Source organism: Ascidia mentula, chromosome 9 (genome assembly GCF_947561715.1).
Source record: "Ascidia mentula chromosome 9, kaAscMent1.1, whole genome shotgun sequence".
Taxonomy (NCBI): domain Eukaryota; kingdom Metazoa; phylum Chordata; class Ascidiacea; order Phlebobranchia; family Ascidiidae; genus Ascidia; species Ascidia mentula.
In genome coordinates, this window is record NC_138574.1 from 11,084,138 (window position 1) to 11,102,153 (window position 18,016).

The 18,016-nt window shown below is 39.9% G+C and overlaps 2 protein-coding genes across 4 annotated transcripts; both read left to right on the plus strand.

Annotated features, from left to right (window-relative positions):
- The first annotated feature begins 22 nt into the window (after positions 1-22).
- LOC145913126 (uncharacterized) lies at positions 23-8,378 on the plus strand. 3 transcript variants are annotated; one of them, XM_083000668.1, is made up of 8 exons: positions 23-191; positions 2,591-2,634; positions 2,990-3,136; positions 4,189-4,799; positions 5,222-5,266; positions 5,521-5,562; positions 5,805-6,122; positions 6,271-8,378. In XM_083000668.1, the coding sequence occupies exons 1-8, from the start codon at positions 117-119 to the stop codon at positions 6,663-6,665; spliced, it is 1,677 nt and encodes a 558-aa protein (XP_082856794.1). In that variant the 5' UTR covers positions 23-116; the 3' UTR covers positions 6,666-8,378. The 3 variants fall into 3 exon arrangements, with proteins under 3 accessions (XP_082856794.1, XP_082856795.1, XP_082856796.1); XM_083000669.1 differs by having other exon boundaries at positions 5,524-5,562; XM_083000670.1 differs by having other exon boundaries at positions 4,207-4,799.
- Positions 8,379-10,578: 2,200 nt separating this feature from the next.
- Positions 10,579-17,963, plus strand: LOC145914400 (catenin beta-1-like). The gene is made up of 16 exons (XM_083002234.1): positions 10,579-11,313; positions 11,460-11,656; positions 11,793-11,972; positions 12,228-12,352; positions 12,982-13,183; positions 13,407-13,551; positions 14,065-14,204; positions 14,394-14,492; positions 14,963-15,166; positions 15,449-15,619; positions 15,807-15,941; positions 16,029-16,164; positions 16,319-16,437; positions 16,555-16,660; positions 16,942-17,126; positions 17,355-17,963. The coding sequence occupies exons 1-15, from the start codon at positions 11,100-11,102 to the stop codon at positions 17,121-17,123; spliced, it is 2,355 nt and encodes a 784-aa protein (XP_082858360.1). The 5' UTR covers positions 10,579-11,099; the 3' UTR covers positions 17,124-17,126; positions 17,355-17,963.
- Positions 17,964-18,016: the final 53 nt, after the last annotated feature.

Below are 18,016 nucleotides of genomic sequence, written 5' to 3' on the forward strand. Positions count from 1 at the left end.
GGTACACTCTGTTTGCAGGTCGTTGCTATCCTGTCGTAGGAAGTTTTGCGAGACTAAGTGATGAGAATACTTTAGTCTGTGAAAACTTACTGTATTTCGGATTTAATAACAACGAAATGATTTTCTCTTGGTGGAATACGATGACAATTCTGACTTGCGTCTGTCTGGCGAGTGGTTTACCTGGCAACAAGGTAAGAGTTAAGGAATACTAATAATCGATTTTAATCATAGTGCTGAGAATGAAAAGTCTGGCCTCAAAACATGTTAATATTTTCTGCAGTGTGGGCCAGTTTTTACTTGTAGCGTAAGTTTTCGTCCAAAATACGCAACAATCCTAAATTGACTAAGACGTTAAACTGGTTGTTATACATAGGCCATGCCTAACAGAGTTAAGTAAGCATTTAGGTTTATCACCTACGGGGAAGTTGTAGCTTGAGGGTCTATTGCGATGTTCTAAACCAAGTGAAAGCTGTAAAGTCCCTTTTACGCTAAACGTTATGCAGTACCAGGGCTAAGATATTGTACAGTCTCGTATTTGTCTTTAGATATTATTTCAACTGTGTAAGTTGCAGACAGATGGCCACTGTTTCGACCTTAAAGGTCTCATTACACAATTCATATTATTGGCTCCACTTTAATTATTTCAACTATTCCTTGAAGCTACTTTTTCAATTAATTTGAGTTTCGCTATACGGATTGTTAAACGCCATATACTGGATGTCAAAGCTATTACATGAAGGAAATGCACGCCTATTATTATATCGGTTTTCAGTCCACGCTCCAATTGTGTGTAGTATTTTGTCTACCGTTATTGTTTACATCCTACGACACCCTACGACCCTACCATGTCATGCACATGGACCAACAAAGACTCCCTTCACGTCGCTCGAAATCTGGTTGATTAATTTCGTATTGCGTCATAAAAATTTTGTCCAGCCCGGGAAAAGGTTGATGTAACCCTAGGTCAGGGGTTCTCAAGCAAATTTAAAACTCACGGAACACTTTCATCTTCTTAATTCATTCGAGACACACCAAACTTTTAAGTCAGTTTAAGGTTATAAAAGGAAACAACGTATGACCCTCGTTGGGTGAATAAACTGCTTTGATTGGTTGATGGCTTGACCGAGTAACCAGGCAAAGCGAACAAACGTCCTGTGTGACATCTTTATCAGCCTCGTTCTTTGCGGTTTATAATTCACTTGCCGTAATACTATTTGATCGATCAGTAACTCACTATGTCCTGAATTCTTCAAAAACGCGTGAAATGTTTGTTAACTGATACTGTGACGCCACGGTGCAATTAAGAAAAGGTCGTTGTTAAGTTCAAGTTGTCGTTTTCATGTGCTTACAAAACAAACTTGAAATTTTGATTGTTTTGGCATTCTTTCTTCGATGTATATTAGTATTCCCGAGGTCCATGTTTGCACTGGTTGAAATTATTGAACAGCACATACCTGCGCACACAGTAACAAGACAAGTGTTTTTGGAAAAAGGAAGAAACAGCAGAACGCTTGCGCACTTATTTTTAGATATACTTATACAAAAGCGACCAACACGATACCGCGTCACACAATTTAAAAAAAGCCATCGTTTACATTTTGACGTCAGAAAGGTACATTGAACAGAAAATCTGGGAAGGCGAAATGGTAGATTATTAACCGAAGAGCGCGGAGTATGCTCCTATCTGAAACATGTTTTTTGTTTGGTCGTATCGAGTGACGAGGTTGCCCAAGGGTTGCCTTCAATACCATTTGTTTGCGATAGGTAGACAAACCCAGACACGGGCAAGCGTTCAAAAATGTTTCAAACGTGGTTTTATGAGCAAGCGTTGGGCTGGATTGCCCGACCGTTCGGAAAGACCCGGAAGGGGAGCGAATGCTGCAATCTCTCCCCTGTTTCTTTGTGCTCTTAGTGCCGCGATTCGGCTCCTTGCTGATCAAGTACGGGGAGTTGCCTCGCGTTTAACAAAGTTAAACCCGCTTCTCTGGCAGTTGGGCTGCAAACTTATACATTTCGTCGAAAGTAAACTTGCACCCTTGCGTTTTTTTGTGCTTGACCGTTGTGAAAGACTACTTGTTGTGAAATGCTGTGCTTTGGGGCTTGAGGCTCATAATCACATGCAAGTTCCAACCGGGTCGCCATGCTGACGATGCGAATGTTTGGTGTGGTTTTTGGTTAGTGGGGGACACTGGCATGTTGATAACAGGTACTTTTACTAACTACGGTGACTTGCAAAACAAATGGGCGTGATTGCTTCAGCACAAAACAGCTTTGTTGGGCTTCACTTCAGAATATTTCGTTAACGAGAAGTGAAAAAGTCATACCTGTTAGACGACAGGTGAACAAACGTTGTGGAAAATCCCAGTGTATAACGAGGAGGTCGAACAAATGTATTGACCTCTCTTCAAAAGTTTAGGCACATCGGCTGTGTGCAGTGACGTCACACTCTTTGCACCGTCTATGTGGTTCACCGTTCACTTAAAATAAAATAGTTCAAATACAAGTTAACATTGCGCGGTAACTATACACAATTCCTCGGTTAAACATGATTGGTCATAACAACACTGTAAAGATAAATTCTTGTTTGCAGATACAACAACGATCGAAGAAGTCAATTGATTTTTGCCCGGACAAGTGAGTTTGGCGACTAACTTCTGTTGTTTCTTTCAATAATTTAGTGATTGTTGGATATAGGTTAATGACGTCATTGGGACGTTCTACAATAGTGGTAGGTTTTTTTTCTTATTTTAAACCAGTCATCTGGGCATTTTTATGATGAAATCCGCGTGAAAAGATGTATTTTTTTGTTTTATACATGTTGGACACACGATTAATGCTTTCTTGTGATTTAATTTTGTACCACCAAATATAAAACAAGGCCCATCCACTTGTAATGCAGCCTTTTTGCAAAACACAATGGGGGTTGTGCCATACACATCAAATAACATCACAGCTATACAAGGAAGTAAAGCAACATGATTTTTTGCAGGTTTTACTACGAGCAAACAAGTCAGTTATGTTGTCCCTGCTCTCAATGTCCGCGTTCCTCCAGCGACTACGTCGTAACTGAGTGTCTTGAACTCTACGAGCGACGTGAAATATTGGACATAAATTTCGTTTGCGAGTCCTTTGTAGCGTAAGTTCTTTGTTATATTTATTTTATAATTCTTCTATTAACGCCACTGCTGCCTAACTTTGTTATGTCCAAATTTGAGTGCACGTGATGCATTGTAGGATGTAAAAATATCTATTGGTTATAAATATTTAGTGACAGAGACACGCCAATATGAGTTGTAAGGCTTAGACGCTTGAGCATGCGTGAGTTGTGGATTATAATTTAAGTGGATTTTTGTGTGAAGGGATAAAGAGTCAAGCTAATTTGAGTTTTGGTATGAAACAAATTCGCTTGCGTTATTTGCTAACGTTACAAATCAAATTTAGTTTTAATTCTTCATGGAAACACGGAAGGGTAATTCGTTCACGAAAGTCGCTCCCAAAGCTATTGTAAAATATAGAATTCAATCATAACCCACCCTTGAACGCAAATCAGTACTTTGGGACTCAGTCAAGCCCTAGTTCGTATATATTTATTGGTCTTTGATACAAAACCTGTGCGAACCAGTTGACCCCATACCATGCGCATCAGAAACCCCCTTTGTAAGATGAGACGCCGTTCGCAGTTTGGCCCCCGTGTGATGCGCATTCCATTCGAGTTGACGCCAGTCAGGCGTATCGTATCGGCATCAAACGAGTTGTCTTTGTGATCCAAAGCAGACAAGGAATCTGTCCAGATCACTTTATCTTAATTAGAAGCTTGTGTTGAAACCGATAATAATAGCCGTTGGTTCTAATTTTTGGTCGTTGAGCTCATCAGAATTATTTCCATTGTCTGAAATGTGCTAATTTTGCTCGTATACTTCCAAGTTTCTTTAATTGTCAACAAGATGATTCTAATAACATTCAAAATACGTAATTACGACATTTTGGCTGGCAATTCACTAACGATCTTAATAATTCCGAAATTAATTTTCGGATGTCACTATGACAAGATGGTTTAAAGCGTCCCCAATATTCCCGTATGTTGAGGATTGAACATTGCCTTTGGCTTTTGGCAGCATGGCAGCATTTGTAAGATTGCAAACAGGCTTGCATGCGCTTGTCGGAAAATTTCGATCTAATAACTTACAGATCCAGCTGTTGTAACAGCAACACTTGCTGGGACCTGGATTACGCTTACGATTACCACCTCCGCAAGGATAAGACCAAGAACTTCACTAAAAGTACTACAAATCCTATAACGACAACGACAACAACAACCACAATGCCTACAACAACAACAACAACAGCAAAGCCAACAACTACAACTACGACAACAACAACTACCACACCCACATCGTCACCGGCTCCGCCACCTTTGACGACAACCACCAGTCTGTCAACCTCCTCACCATCTAACGGGATAAAACACAACTCTTCAGATAGCGAAGACTTTTTAAAGATGGTCATAATAGCCGCCGTGGCTCTAGTGGTGGCGGCTTTGTCCGTCTTACTGCTAGTTTGTTGCTTGATGAAGTGCGATAAGTCGCGAGAGTTTATCGATAAGTGTCGATGTCGGCCTGAGCCGTCGATCCCCCAGCAACCGGCCTTTGAATTAAGGGAGATGAGGAGGCTTTTGCCTCCAGCACCCGCCCACCCTCATGACAACCGCATAGAAGAGGAAGTACCTATCAGGGGGTTCGATCCCGAACCCGAACCTTGTTATCCTGTGAAGGAGTCAATGGAATTTTCAAGTATTGCGGGTTAGTTTAAAGGTGTTTTCAGATAGTTTGCTACAGGCACACATGACCGATATTAACCTTAAATTATATCAACTTTACATGTAAAAAACGTAAAGATTTGTAGCAGGCTGTTTAAATGCTTCACCAAACGATCATTATGTTAACCAAGAGATGAATGCCTTGTAATTTTATCTACGCCACGTGATGGTTTTACTAACGTGGAAGGTGCTGAATATTTATGGAGTTTATGTTCACTTGTCTGGTGGAACTGATTAGGCTAATATTGGCAATTTGTATCCATGTTGGCAATCACCTCTATTGTGGAGGTAATTTGGAATTACCGTACCTAATGTGCTCTCTTCGGAAACTACGCACGCATCTATGATCGGATGTATTGTTTTGTAAATTTGTTCAAATGAAATTTTTTATGTTTTGGTTTACAGATTGTCCTCCGTACCAAAAAGATTTTGGATCCCTTCACAACGATGGTAAGATATCTTACTTTCTGAGAATGTCTGCGTCGTTTATGTAAGAACTAACTCCACTGACGCATAGAATTCCTTGCGCTTACTTTTTGAAGATCTAGTTTCGGTTTCCGCGAGTGAAGCGAATGTTTAAACGATGTCATAAGTCAGCAGAATATGTTTTTGTTATTTACCATGTGACGCTTTGATTAGTTCTAATTGTTTGTGACTGTTGTGTTTTTCTCTGGGCTACCAAACAACATTTTTAATTTTTTTAGAAGAACCGAGAAGTGAAAAATCGACCGTCCATGGTGGACCAAGTAAGTATGCCATGCAAATGTTTTGAATGTTTCTTGTTCAAAAACAAATCGTCACAGATTGTTTCAAGACAATATATATAATTCCTACCACACGATATAATTACCGCTACATGGACTTCGTCAGCAGTGTCTGGCCCTGTTGCTCACCCAAAAGCCAGGGCGCTCACCTAACTTTGTCAGACATAGCAGCTAATGACTGAATTGCACTTTACCCAAAAAACACTGAACCATTTTCTATTCAGCACAAAATGAAAAAGCCAGACCGTTTCGCGGTGAAGCGCCATCAACGTCTTTTTCGCGACCGCCGGAATCACAACCACCATTGCACGTTGTCACACACGGAAACAATAGCAGCGTTTTCGTAGTACAAGGCAATGGTACTATTAACTTTACAAATCCACCGGGGCACAATTATTACCCACAGCAGATGCCTCCTCAAGGCACCGAACAGATACCATCTCAACATCCGACTGCGGAGCCTTTTCAGACTATGGACTACACCCCGCTTCGCTGTGACAGGCACGAGTCCAGGTCATACCCTTCCGTGTCGGAACCTACGGGTATGATGTAGATTATACTAGACGCGTGTAATTTGTTTGACAAGGCGGCTGGATGCATAGCGATGTACACATATATGTCGGATGCGAATGCTTTAAATTTATTGCTTCTCTTGAGCGATATCCCCTTGTACTGTTATTCTTTTTTCAGCGCCTGTGCGCAGCCAGCCGACGTTTGCCATGCGCAGCGATGAGTCCACGTGTTCCTCTTTCCAAACGCAGTGTCGTCCACGTTATCCACCAAACTTCACCACAGATCGTCACAGAGATCCCTTTCCGCATGCGACCCCCAGAGGACCTTTGACCCACTCAGAAACCCCAGTCAAATTGTTTGCCCCTCAGCGCACCTTAGAGCAATTTGACAGAGGGTCATTGAGCACTGATCACCAATCGTCGATGGAAACTTATCCCGAGATGTTGTTGCATCAAAGGGAGTTGGAGAGTCAAATATCTGTGGAAGTGGATGAAGACGTTGAAGAGGATCTTTACTCGAGTAGCGAGAATACGGACATTACAATACGACGGCCTAACGACACACAACGCTAGAGTAGTCTGTCGCATTGTCTTGACGTATATTGGCGAGAAATTCGACAAGCCGAATGGTGCTATCGTACGTATAGGCTGGGAGATGAAATGGCGCTGAAGATTGCTTAAAATCGCCATGGCCAATATTACGCGCAAAGACGAATACGGTTTCTTGTACAACGTTTTCCAATGAAACTTGTTCGGTGGGATAACATTCACGAGGTTTCCTGAACAATCGGAACAGTTTCTTGTAATAAATGTTTAACAAAGCTTCCTAAACGACGTGGAAGTTTAACACTTGGTAAACTTCTTAGTCCTGTTTCGCCTACACACTCAGTCGCCAGGGATTTTCCGAGCGACAAGAAAATGTCCACCTTCTAGGCCACGCGGTGGTAAACTGCTTCAATCCTAATTTGAACTTTTGTCATCTGCATTACGGATCTTTTTTGTTACAAAATACCTTTCTTCAAAATCGTACAAAGCTATGTGTGATAGTTTAGTGTTTAAAACCGATGCATCTTTGTCTAAACCTTTGGTATTGGGGGTCTTAAAAATATGTCCTTTTGTCAACTTACTTTTTAACCCAATCTAAGGGATCCAAAAAAGCCCATTACACGCAATGACAGTTTTCGATATTAGATTTGGCATATACTCATCTCCAGCATGAAAACCAATTTGGCCAACCCAGACATTTTGTGCATAGCCTGAACTTTAAAATCACGCTCCCCATTGAAGAGCACTAGTGCGTGATCGTTGTCAGAGAACCCTTCACAAAGTCGCTCACCATAACCTGGATGTTTGTGAGCCCGAAACCTCGCAACCGTGAACGCGTTACGGCCGAGGGTGCTGTACTGCCAATTGCCCTTTGTTCGGAAGCCTGTAAAAGGATTGTGTGTGGGGTTCGCCCGACGACTCGAACACTTTTGTTTGCCCGGCTTATGGATTTAGATAAAACATGTACGTGGGAAGTCGTCATACTTAAAAGCCCTTTTCGTGCACCTTATTTTTGGTGAAAATATTCTTTTGAATAATTTTGCACATTTTCTTCCCGAAAGGGTCGTTGATTTCGTTCAGTACGCACAAGGACAGTACAAACCAGTTGCGATCAAGCTTTGTTGCTTTCCATCAATCTTATTGTGTCTCGTGCAACACAATAGGTGTCTGTTCGCCACCATATCGCCTTTCAGTGATTTCCCAAACAAGTGCCTTTTGTCAGCCATATATACCATGTAAATGACTTGGGTTTATGGTTTTTCAAAACACGCACTTATACTTCTTCATAACAGTTAATGACTTAATAGAACGAGGTTTATAATCCACAGTTTTAGCATCAATATTTGGGTCAAAATGAAATTGTAATATATTAACCTTGGCGCCAAGGCTGCTGGGCCTACGAAATTAAAGGGAACAGTGCTAGTGCTTGAATACGTGACATCAGCGGTTAAAGTTTAACTGGAGCAAGACTGGTTCACGGAGTCTATAAAACATTTTGTTTAACTGATGGGCAATTAAATTGGCGCCATTCAACATATGTGTGAAATTGACAGTCGCACTTTTAATAGCTGGTTGGTTGATACCTCGTACTTGGCCATTTACCCCTTTTTGCGTTTTAACTTGTGCGTATTATGCTTTGTGTAGTTGCTCGATCTTCACTGGTAACGCATTGCGTCAGCACTTTGTAACTATCCCACTTTATTGGTGTATAAACATCTGCGTTTTAATAAACTCTATACCGAGAAAGTCTTTCTTGTAATATGAGTAATAAGAAAGTCAAAGCAATGTCTAGTAAAACTAATTAATCTGGTATTCTAATGGACAAGGTGTTGAGCAAATATCTAAATACTATAATGTAAATTATTCACAAAATAGCACATTGACATGCATCCGTGTTAGATACAGTTTAGCTAGCGTACCGTGGAAGGAACCGATATACCTCAGGGTGCTGGTGATTGCCTGCTAAAAGATCTATTTCCAGTCAACACACAAGGCATCTGCTTAATTTCACTTAATGTGGTTCATGAGTGTTAGCTTAAATCCGACTCGCTATTCTTGACGCCGACAAAATTAACGTTAAAAATACATTGTTTGAACGTGACGCACGTGGATTTTGCTTGGACGACAACTTTCGCTTGCCGTTTCTGTTAACGCGTTTTTAACTTATAACCTGTATTTGTCATTGTTATCGAAGTCTTTTGACTCGCACAAAAGATTAAGCAACGCTAAGCAGATTGATGTTGAAGTTCAAAATTAAAATTGCAAGTAGCTCGTAACTTTACAGGGGCAAACAATCCTCACAAAAAATAATATTCACCAATATAAATTTTCATCACTTTACGTAAACGGTTTATTTGTAGGGACTGAGCAACCGTATGTTGATGACGTAATGGTTTCCCACTATTACCTTCAGCCGCCGAATGATCGGGAAACACGTGCAATTTAAAGTGGAAATCGCCTCAGGCAATTCCTTAAAAATTGACGTGTTGCAACTTCGTTGCGCTCACGTGTTACAGATATTGGCACATAAACGTCCAGTTGCCCAATATGCTTCCAATTACATGTTTTCAAATAAAACAGTTTTGTTAGCAATCGGAAGTTGCCAGCGTTATTTACCAGTTGGTGGTCTGCCCTATTTTGACGCTGTGTTTCCGCTGTTCTTGGCAACAACGAACTCCAGCGTTCACGCCCTCGTTCGATCTCTTGCGCCAACTGGTGGTTTTGTCTTGTAAAAAAAGAAACCACACAATGTCGCCACACAAAACGTTAGTTATAACGGGCGATTGGCAGCGTCGGTCAATGCGTTTTCCATACCAAGCAACATAGCCCAAATGTATGCGCCGTTGATCTCGAATCCTCGATTCCTCAAAAAAGGATACTAGTTTTACTCCTTGCGAAGGCCTAAATTTAGCCCTACACAAATGCATGTGTGATTTATATTTCAATTTTTACCACGGGCTCCAAACATTCCTAATAATAAACACAATTGATCCATAAACAAAAACGAACGATAATCGGGATGTCTTGATAGGGTGGTAAAATCCGTTATTTCCTTTGGTAAAGTACGATTGAATGGAATTTACGTTGAACCAAGACTGGCAAAAAAGTTTGTTCTAATCATTTGACGGCAGCTAACGGGGAGGATTTTGTACTGCATCTTGTCGATAGATGTCGCACTACACTATCGTTATGAAAGCTGTTGGGTTGCGACGCATTGTTATAACCTAACATTCCAATTCATTAACCCTGCATACAAGTCAGACAACAATAAGTTTTGGCAACATCTGCGATATCAAAATTTGTGATCTTTAAAATAGCATAAAATACACCTAAAACCTTTAAAAAGAGGTGAATTTATGTCGCTTTATAATGTCGGTCGTGTGAAGAAAGGTACATTTCTAAATTCGTTATATGAGAAGTTTGTGAATAATGGCAATGAGGTCAAAGTTAGAAGTTCGAGTCAACAAATAAGCGCACTGTGCTCTACCATGTACACAGGTAGACGACTTTTCTCTCCCGTACAAACACAACCGTCTGTACAGGCAATTATTACGCCCACTCCCTGCGAGTCAGGATCGAATGAATCACGCGCTCTTTGTCGTACGATGCTCCTAGGCACTGTGCGGTTTCCCAAGCTAAAGCAAACACCGTGCCCGTAGGTTTCTTTGGATTCGTGTGTGAGCGCAGCGTGCGTTTTGCGCTCTCAAAACGCCTTTACAAGTAGATTTAATCGCCGCGGGCGCCTACGCGCGCGTTTGCGAGGTTTTAAAGAAACAAAGGAAAACAGCGCGGCGCGGTTTCGCCTGACGGAGCACTCAAGATTCTTTTCAGCGACGGGGAAAAAGGAAATGGCGTCGACGGGATCGCGTTCGCCATCGAAGTTGCTTCGTCTCGATCGTTACAAGATGTCTGAATTTGTAAAGGAAGGTGTACATCTCTTCTCTAGAATCAGATTTTTACAGGTTAAAGCGTGAAATTTACGAGTTTTTTTCGCACAGATGATTTGCGCTGTTACAGTTGTTTTAAAGCAGTAATGGGAAGCCGTTGTTTCATAAATTATGTACTGTTGTTTTATAAGTTTAGCTCGTTTGCCACCAGGGAGCGTTTCTCCTTTCTACAGTTGTGTACGGCAGAAGCGAAAGAAAGCCAAATTTGGTGTTACGTTTTTTATTACGTCATTGAAGATATGGCATTAGTTGGTACTTTTGCCAGTTTTGAAAATCGTGTATAGTTTAGTTTCAAATACATGTGTTTTGTTCCTTTTTTGTTTGGTTTCCCGTCCTTCTGTTGTCACCATTGATATTTATTTTCGCACATACCAAGTTTTTATTATGTTCTAACGACAATTAATATTTAATTTCTAACATACAGAACACTTTTATTTTTATCAGTTTTTATTTCATCAATTTGTGTTGTACACTGCATTGTTGATTTTAAGTTTGTTTGTTTTTGCCTGCCGACATGGAGGAAATGATGCAGAGCCGGGGTGACCTTCCCGCTGGAGGAAACCCCAAACAACAGGTGCAGATGTGGTTTGATTCAGGAATCCAATCAGGAGCAACCACTGCCACACCATCTATGATCAGTGGACACAGCAACCATGATGCCAACTATCCAGACACCAACCAAGTGCTTGGCGATTGGCAACGCGAGTACACTATGGAGGAAGCCAATCGTAAGCTAAAAAATTGAAGTACAAGTTTTTGTGCCAGATTTAAAACCATGAAGTTGCCAAGGAATGTTTAACTTATCAACCACTAAGAAAACCATGTTCATATATAATAATTTAAATCTTTATTCATGGTACAATTTTTTCTGCAGAAATCCATGATCAATACGTTCGCACCAGGGCTGATCGGGTCAGGGATGTGCTGTTCCCCGAAACTATGATGGATGATGCCACCATGCAACCAATCCCAAGCACCCAGTTCGATCCAAACCAGGCTACATCTGTACAAAGGCTCGCTCAGCCTTCCCGGATGCTGAAAAAGGCTGTTGTGAACTTGATTAACTACCAGGTTGAGCATTATTAAGTTTACTGTCACTTTAATATGTCAGTTGTTTTTCAACATCAGCAACTTCATGTTGGCTATTTCTAACTTTTTAGCTGTGGAAAATAGTTACATTTTAATCCAATCACTGTTATTCTTTCAGGATGATGCTGATGTTGCAACGAAAGCCATCCCGGAGCTGACAGCCTTGTTGAATGATGACGATCGTGTCGTCGTCCAGCAAGCTGCTCAGATGGTTCACATGTTGTCCAAGAAAGTGGCAAGCAGGCAGGCACTTATGAACAGTCCAGCCATGGTTTCAGCACTTGTTCGTGCCATGCAGGTATAAAAACAAAAAAAAATGATTTTAATAACATTTTAGTAGACTTTATGTAAATATCTGTGCATAATTTGATTCATTTTATAATATAATCATGTTTTCTAAATACGTGATTTTCTTTTGGACCTGTCAAAGGCTGTAGTAAGAGGTATATCACTGCCTATAATTTACATGTGATGCACAATGCAATCAGACAATAATGCCTAAGGGCACATATACTGCTCTAATGAGGTGATTTGACAATTTTGTTTGATACAGAATGCCACTGATCCTGAGACACAGCGTGCATGTACTGGAGCACTTCACAATCTCTCACACCACAGACAAGGATTGTTGTCAATTTTTAAGTCTGGTGGCATTCCTGCTCTAGTCAGAATGCTTGAGTAAGTCCTTGGAAGCCCTAAAATATCTGGTAGTGTGTGCCATGACAGGGTTCGAATTAGCAGTTCGCAATTCGCAAATTTCGAACCGTTTTTGGAGTTGTTGCGACCTGTTTTTGAGATTATTGTGATGCCGCAACAAGCGCTGATGCAAACAACATTGTTAACTTGTCTTCGCAATGTCAAAGACTATTTTCTTTCCATCCTCGTATTTTATCAAATCTCTTTTGCGCAATAAATACTCAAGAAAGTAAATGAAATGATGGCGATGTATTACGAAACAAATATTGTCAACGATTTTTAAACAGCAGGTTTTAAGCGTAATGTGCAATCATGTAGAAGCGAAACTTAAGTATTGGAATTTAGGTTGTAACGTTTTTTGCGATTCGTTTTTTTTACCGCTAATTCGAACCGTGCATGATTTTTGGTTTTAGGCCCTTGTTTGAAAAGGGTAATATTGGTTTTGAATGTTAATGCTTGTGAAGCATTACATATATTTTAACTTACATAATGACAATGTTTAAAAAAATGCTGGTTGTGTGTTGTTAAAAGTCAATTTGGGCAAAATACTATGAAATACAATCTTTATGATAATGAAACTTCCTATGGTGCTGACTAATTTGTTTCTTTAGCTCCCCTATCGAATCGGTGGTCTTCTATGCCATTACCACCTTGCACAATCTGCTGCTTCATCAAGAAGGTGCAAAAGAGGCTGTTAGATTAGCTGGAGGCCTACAAAAGATGGTTAGTCTACTATCAAAGGACAACATCAAGTTTTTGGCAATTGACACGGACTGCCTCCAGATTTTGGCTTATGGAAACCAAGAAAGCAAGGTATAGGACAGATTCTAAAATACGAAAGTAAATAGTTTTGTTCATCCAAAATATCTTTGCACACTATTGACAAGTGCAATTATGAAACAATTTTGCCTGGAGGCAAAGATTCCAAGCAGCAAATTACAGTCGTTGATTGAGATATGAGATTTCTGAGTCTAATGACCCTACACAAAAAGGCAGGTTCATTGCGCCATGACATCATATTCCCATTACCTTGCAGCTGATTATTTTGGCAAGCAACGGACCCCAAGAGTTGGTACGAATTATGCGAACCTACGATTATGAAAAGCTGTTGTGGACAACAAGCAGGGTTCTCAAGGTTCTATCTGTGTGCTCCAGCAACAAACCAGCTATTGTTGAAGCAGGTAAACATAAATGTTTGGTATTCACAGTAGTTTATCAAATCCCATCCAATTTAATTTTTCTGTGGTCTAAATTTAGCAACTTTTGCTCTAGGCTTGACATTTTGTACGTGGTTCAGATTGAAAAAAATCTGTAGGATCGTAAATTTGTTAAATGTATATATACCCAGACAGAAATATTTCAAAAAAATTATTTTTCCAGCTTGTGCAGTCAATGTAATCACACTTAATATAAAAAAAATTTAACATAAATCTCTTTTCATATGACCATACCGTGCTGAGAGATACACCAGTGGGCCATAAATGGTCCAACTATCTAATAGTGACCTACTGGCCCTTAATTAAGGGAAGTAATTGAAAGAGTGATGGCAGTAACTCCACACCCAATGGTTTCCTGTATAGCCATTAAAGCTCCTAAAGACACATACATGCCAACTGTGTCTTGCTCTCACAGGCCTATATCAGCTTAACCTGCATCACCAAGTAACACCATAACTGAAAATGGTTGTTTTTCAGGTGGTATGCAGGCTGTTGGTATGCATCTTAACTCACCATCACAAAGGCTTCTCCAAAATTGCTTGTGGAGTTTGAGAAATTTGTCCGATGCCGGAACTAAACAAGACCACATTGAAGGCCTGCTTCAGACTTTGGTTCAGGTAAAATACAGATGAATTTAGCATGTTGCTAACCTCTATTTTAAGCATAGGTCACAGTTTAAGTGAAAGTGTACCGGAGTAAAAAAAAATCTTTTCAGATTGTAAATAAGCGGTTGTAGAAACAACACAAGCTTACTGGGCTAGTTCTTATCTATAGCTTGGGCTATGATTTGTTTATTTTACTTACAGTTACTTTCATCCAATGACATCAACGTGGTGACTTGCTCTGCTGGTATTTTAAGCAACTTGACTTGTAACAATATGAGCAATAAAACCAGAGTTTGCCAGGTATGTATTTGTTATTGCTAGAAACCCCAGGTATTGCGTTTGTATGTTTTCTACACACCACAAGTTATTTGTATTTGTTTTGGACAACATGTTAAATCAAAATTAATTTTGCGGCGATAAGGAAGGGGGGTGTAAGGTTAACAAAGGGGATGCAAAATTTTTAAATACCCATCCATGTTTGGTAATTATGTGCACAGAAACCTTAAGATAAGTTTAAGCAAAGATTAGTCCATTTGTCAGTAAAACAGTAATACTAGGACTCCTAAATTCAATTGAGTCCCTACAGTAACTGTGTGGCGAGTTGTTGGTTATTATCTTTACGAAAGTGTTTTTTAATTAGATTTTTTTGAAGAGTGAGAGGGCGCAAAATTTGATAAAAAAATATTGCGTGACCAAAAGCTAACTAGAACTATTGCCTTGAACAAAATTCCACATAAGTACAATGTTTAATTTTGTTTTAATTTTTACAGGTTGGTGGCATTGAAGCATTGGTGAGGACAGTCCTTCAGGCTGGGGACAGAGAGGACATTACCGAGCCAGCAGTGTGTGCTTTGCGCCACTTGACATCACGTCATCCAGATGCTGAAATGGCCCAGAATGCAGTAAGACTTCACTACGGACTTCCAGTCCTTGTAAAGCTCTTGAACCCACCATCACGCTGGCCGCTCATCAAGGTATGTGTATTGTATGATTTGATAAAATGCTTGTAAGTTGTGGTCCATAAACCCAATTTGATCATCATTTCTGTCAAGTAATGGACTTTTACTTCATTAATGTGAAAACTGTTGAATATTTAATGGTTGTGAAGACTATGGGTTAATTAGCTCTAAAAGTTTGCTATAAAAAGACTTCTTAAAATGAAATTCAATAACAGTGGATTGCTTTTTATTGATTATTTATGGCATTAAAACTGTTAAAACAATTAGATCAATAACAAAAGTCTTTCTGATAATTAGGCTGTCATTGGCCTTATCCGCAACCTGGCACTCTGTACTGCCAACCATGGTCCACTTCGTGAGCATGGAGCAATTCCACGTTTGGTACAACTGCTCATGAAGGCACACCAGGACACACAAAGACGCACAAGCTTGGCTTCTAGTCATAGTCAGATGTCTAGCCCATATGTGGTAAGTTTTATTAAAACATTAATCTTGTTCACCTGTGAAACTTTTCTTCCCAAATCCAAAGGCAAAATTTGCAAAGTTTGTGTTGATTTCTACATATCTTGGATGACATTGTAAGAAATAAAATAAAAAATGGCCTCAACTCGCTGTGGGTTACTTGATACACGAAACATTAATTTATTCTTATTAGGATGGTGTCCGCATGGAGGAAATAGTGGAAGGAACAACTGGATCCCTCCATATTCTGGCCAGAGAAGCTCACAGCAGAGCGGTCATCAGAAGTCTCAACACAATCCCTCTGTTTGTGCAACTACTATACTCACAGGTGAGTTTTTTTTTCTTTGGTAGACATAGATTGACATTAGTGCATAGAGGTGTGAGCATTTTCCCATTATCTTTTTTGCTATGTTAGGTTGAGAACATCCAGCGTGTGGCTGCCGGAGTTCTTTGTGAGCTGGCGCAGGACAAAGACAGTGCTGACATCATAGAGGCTGAAGGGGCGAGCTCTCCACTTACAGAACTTCTTCACTCCAAGAATGAGGGCGTTGGTAAGTAAAGAACAAGAAAGCCTTATAAATTCGGACACTTGAAAGTAGCTTGGTGCCCAACACCTGATGCAAGACAAATGTTTAAAGAAGTGCCATGAATTACAATAAAATGGCGTGGTGTCAAATATCTTAAACAAAAAAATCAATTTTTTAGCCACCTATGCTGCTGCAGCTTTGTTCCGCATGTCTGATGACAAGTCCCAGGATTACAAGAAGAGACTTTCAGTAGAACTGACAAGCTCTCTGTTCAAGGATGATGGTGCCCTGTACAATGTAAGTATCGAACAAAATATTTCCATTTTTACCAACAAACACCTTTGACAAAAAGGCCACGGTCTTGTATTATTGAAAATATTGTTTCACAAAACATAATTTTTGACCTTCTTGCAGGGTGGAGACCTTATGAACATGGAACCTTCCATGCAGTTCGACCACCCAATGGCAGCTCCACTTTCTCATCACAGTTCAGTGAGCTCCATGCATAATTCACAACATGGTATGCCAACGTTTGTATTGACTTCCTGCTCTGCTTCCAAATTAAACTTCCCAAAAGGAAGCATCTGCATCTGTTTTTTGTCCCATGCATAATTGAATGTAAACAGGCTTGGACCAAGTGTCTGTTCCTAGTACTGTGGTTTTAAGTTTTCCTGTAATTTATCCAAAGCACATCAATTAAAAAAGAAATTTAAAAGTTGTGCCTGTTCAGCTCCGATTGTATGAATTTTGTGTTAAATTTATATCGATATAATTGTGACCTCATTCTGCCTTGAATCACAGCTGCTTACCCACCACCAGAGGGCCAACAGCCAATGGATTTTGGGCACCCCCAACAACACGGAATGGGACCCCCAGCTGACTACCCACTTCCAGAATTGTCGGGTGACATGGATCTTGACCCTGTGATTGTTGGAGGGCAACAAGGACAAGAACAGCTTTCTTGGTTCGACACAAACCTCTAAAAGGTAGTTCATACAACTTTAAGTGACTGACATGTTTTAGTTTACAAGTAAAACCACATTTGTGGAAGTTAAACAATAAATGTAACTACAATAATCATAATGCAGCCACAAACAAAAGTTATGGACTTTATAATGCAACATTTTACTTTCTATAAAATTATGTGCTGGTTGGTGGTAATCACTGTTGCAATCTAATGCTTTTATATAAATGTCATACCCTTTTTGTTTCAGAGAAATACTTCAGCATCGTCAATCATGTAGAATCCCAAAAGCATCTGGACAAGTCCCCAGTTTTTATGCCCATTTTATAGTGTCAAGCCTAAGGTTTTTGTAATCTTTGTGTATTTTTCAGACTCAATACCATATTGTTTTTATACTACGAATGTACAAACACGTAATTCTGTACTCACCCCTTCTAATCGAACTCACTGGATTTGAAAATCTGTTTATTTTGTGTGTAATGCTCATTTGATGGTAGTTTTGTAGAATTTGCCGATTTTTTGTGACTTGTAATTTTTTGTATAGTCTGCTTTTTAAAGGACAACAAAGCAACATTCCAATTTTGGAAATGGCAATTACTGGTAAGTTGTAAGCATCTAAGCACGAAGGTTTGAGTGTAGCGTTCGTTTTTACCAAGTGGATCAAGCGGCATCTACGAAGCATCAGAAATTCAGCAATTAATCGAAATGATTTTACACTGCTCGCAGCTTTTACAAAATGTCGGCGTTTTGTTTGTGCTTGTTTGGTGCGATTGTTTTTTATCTGTCGGCCTTACTACAACTGTTTTAATGTGATACCAACTATGGGATGTGCTTAAATAAACGCCTTGTATAGAACTTGCATCATAGTATTTTTATTATTGTTGGACATCTTGGAGGACCAACCGGACATGG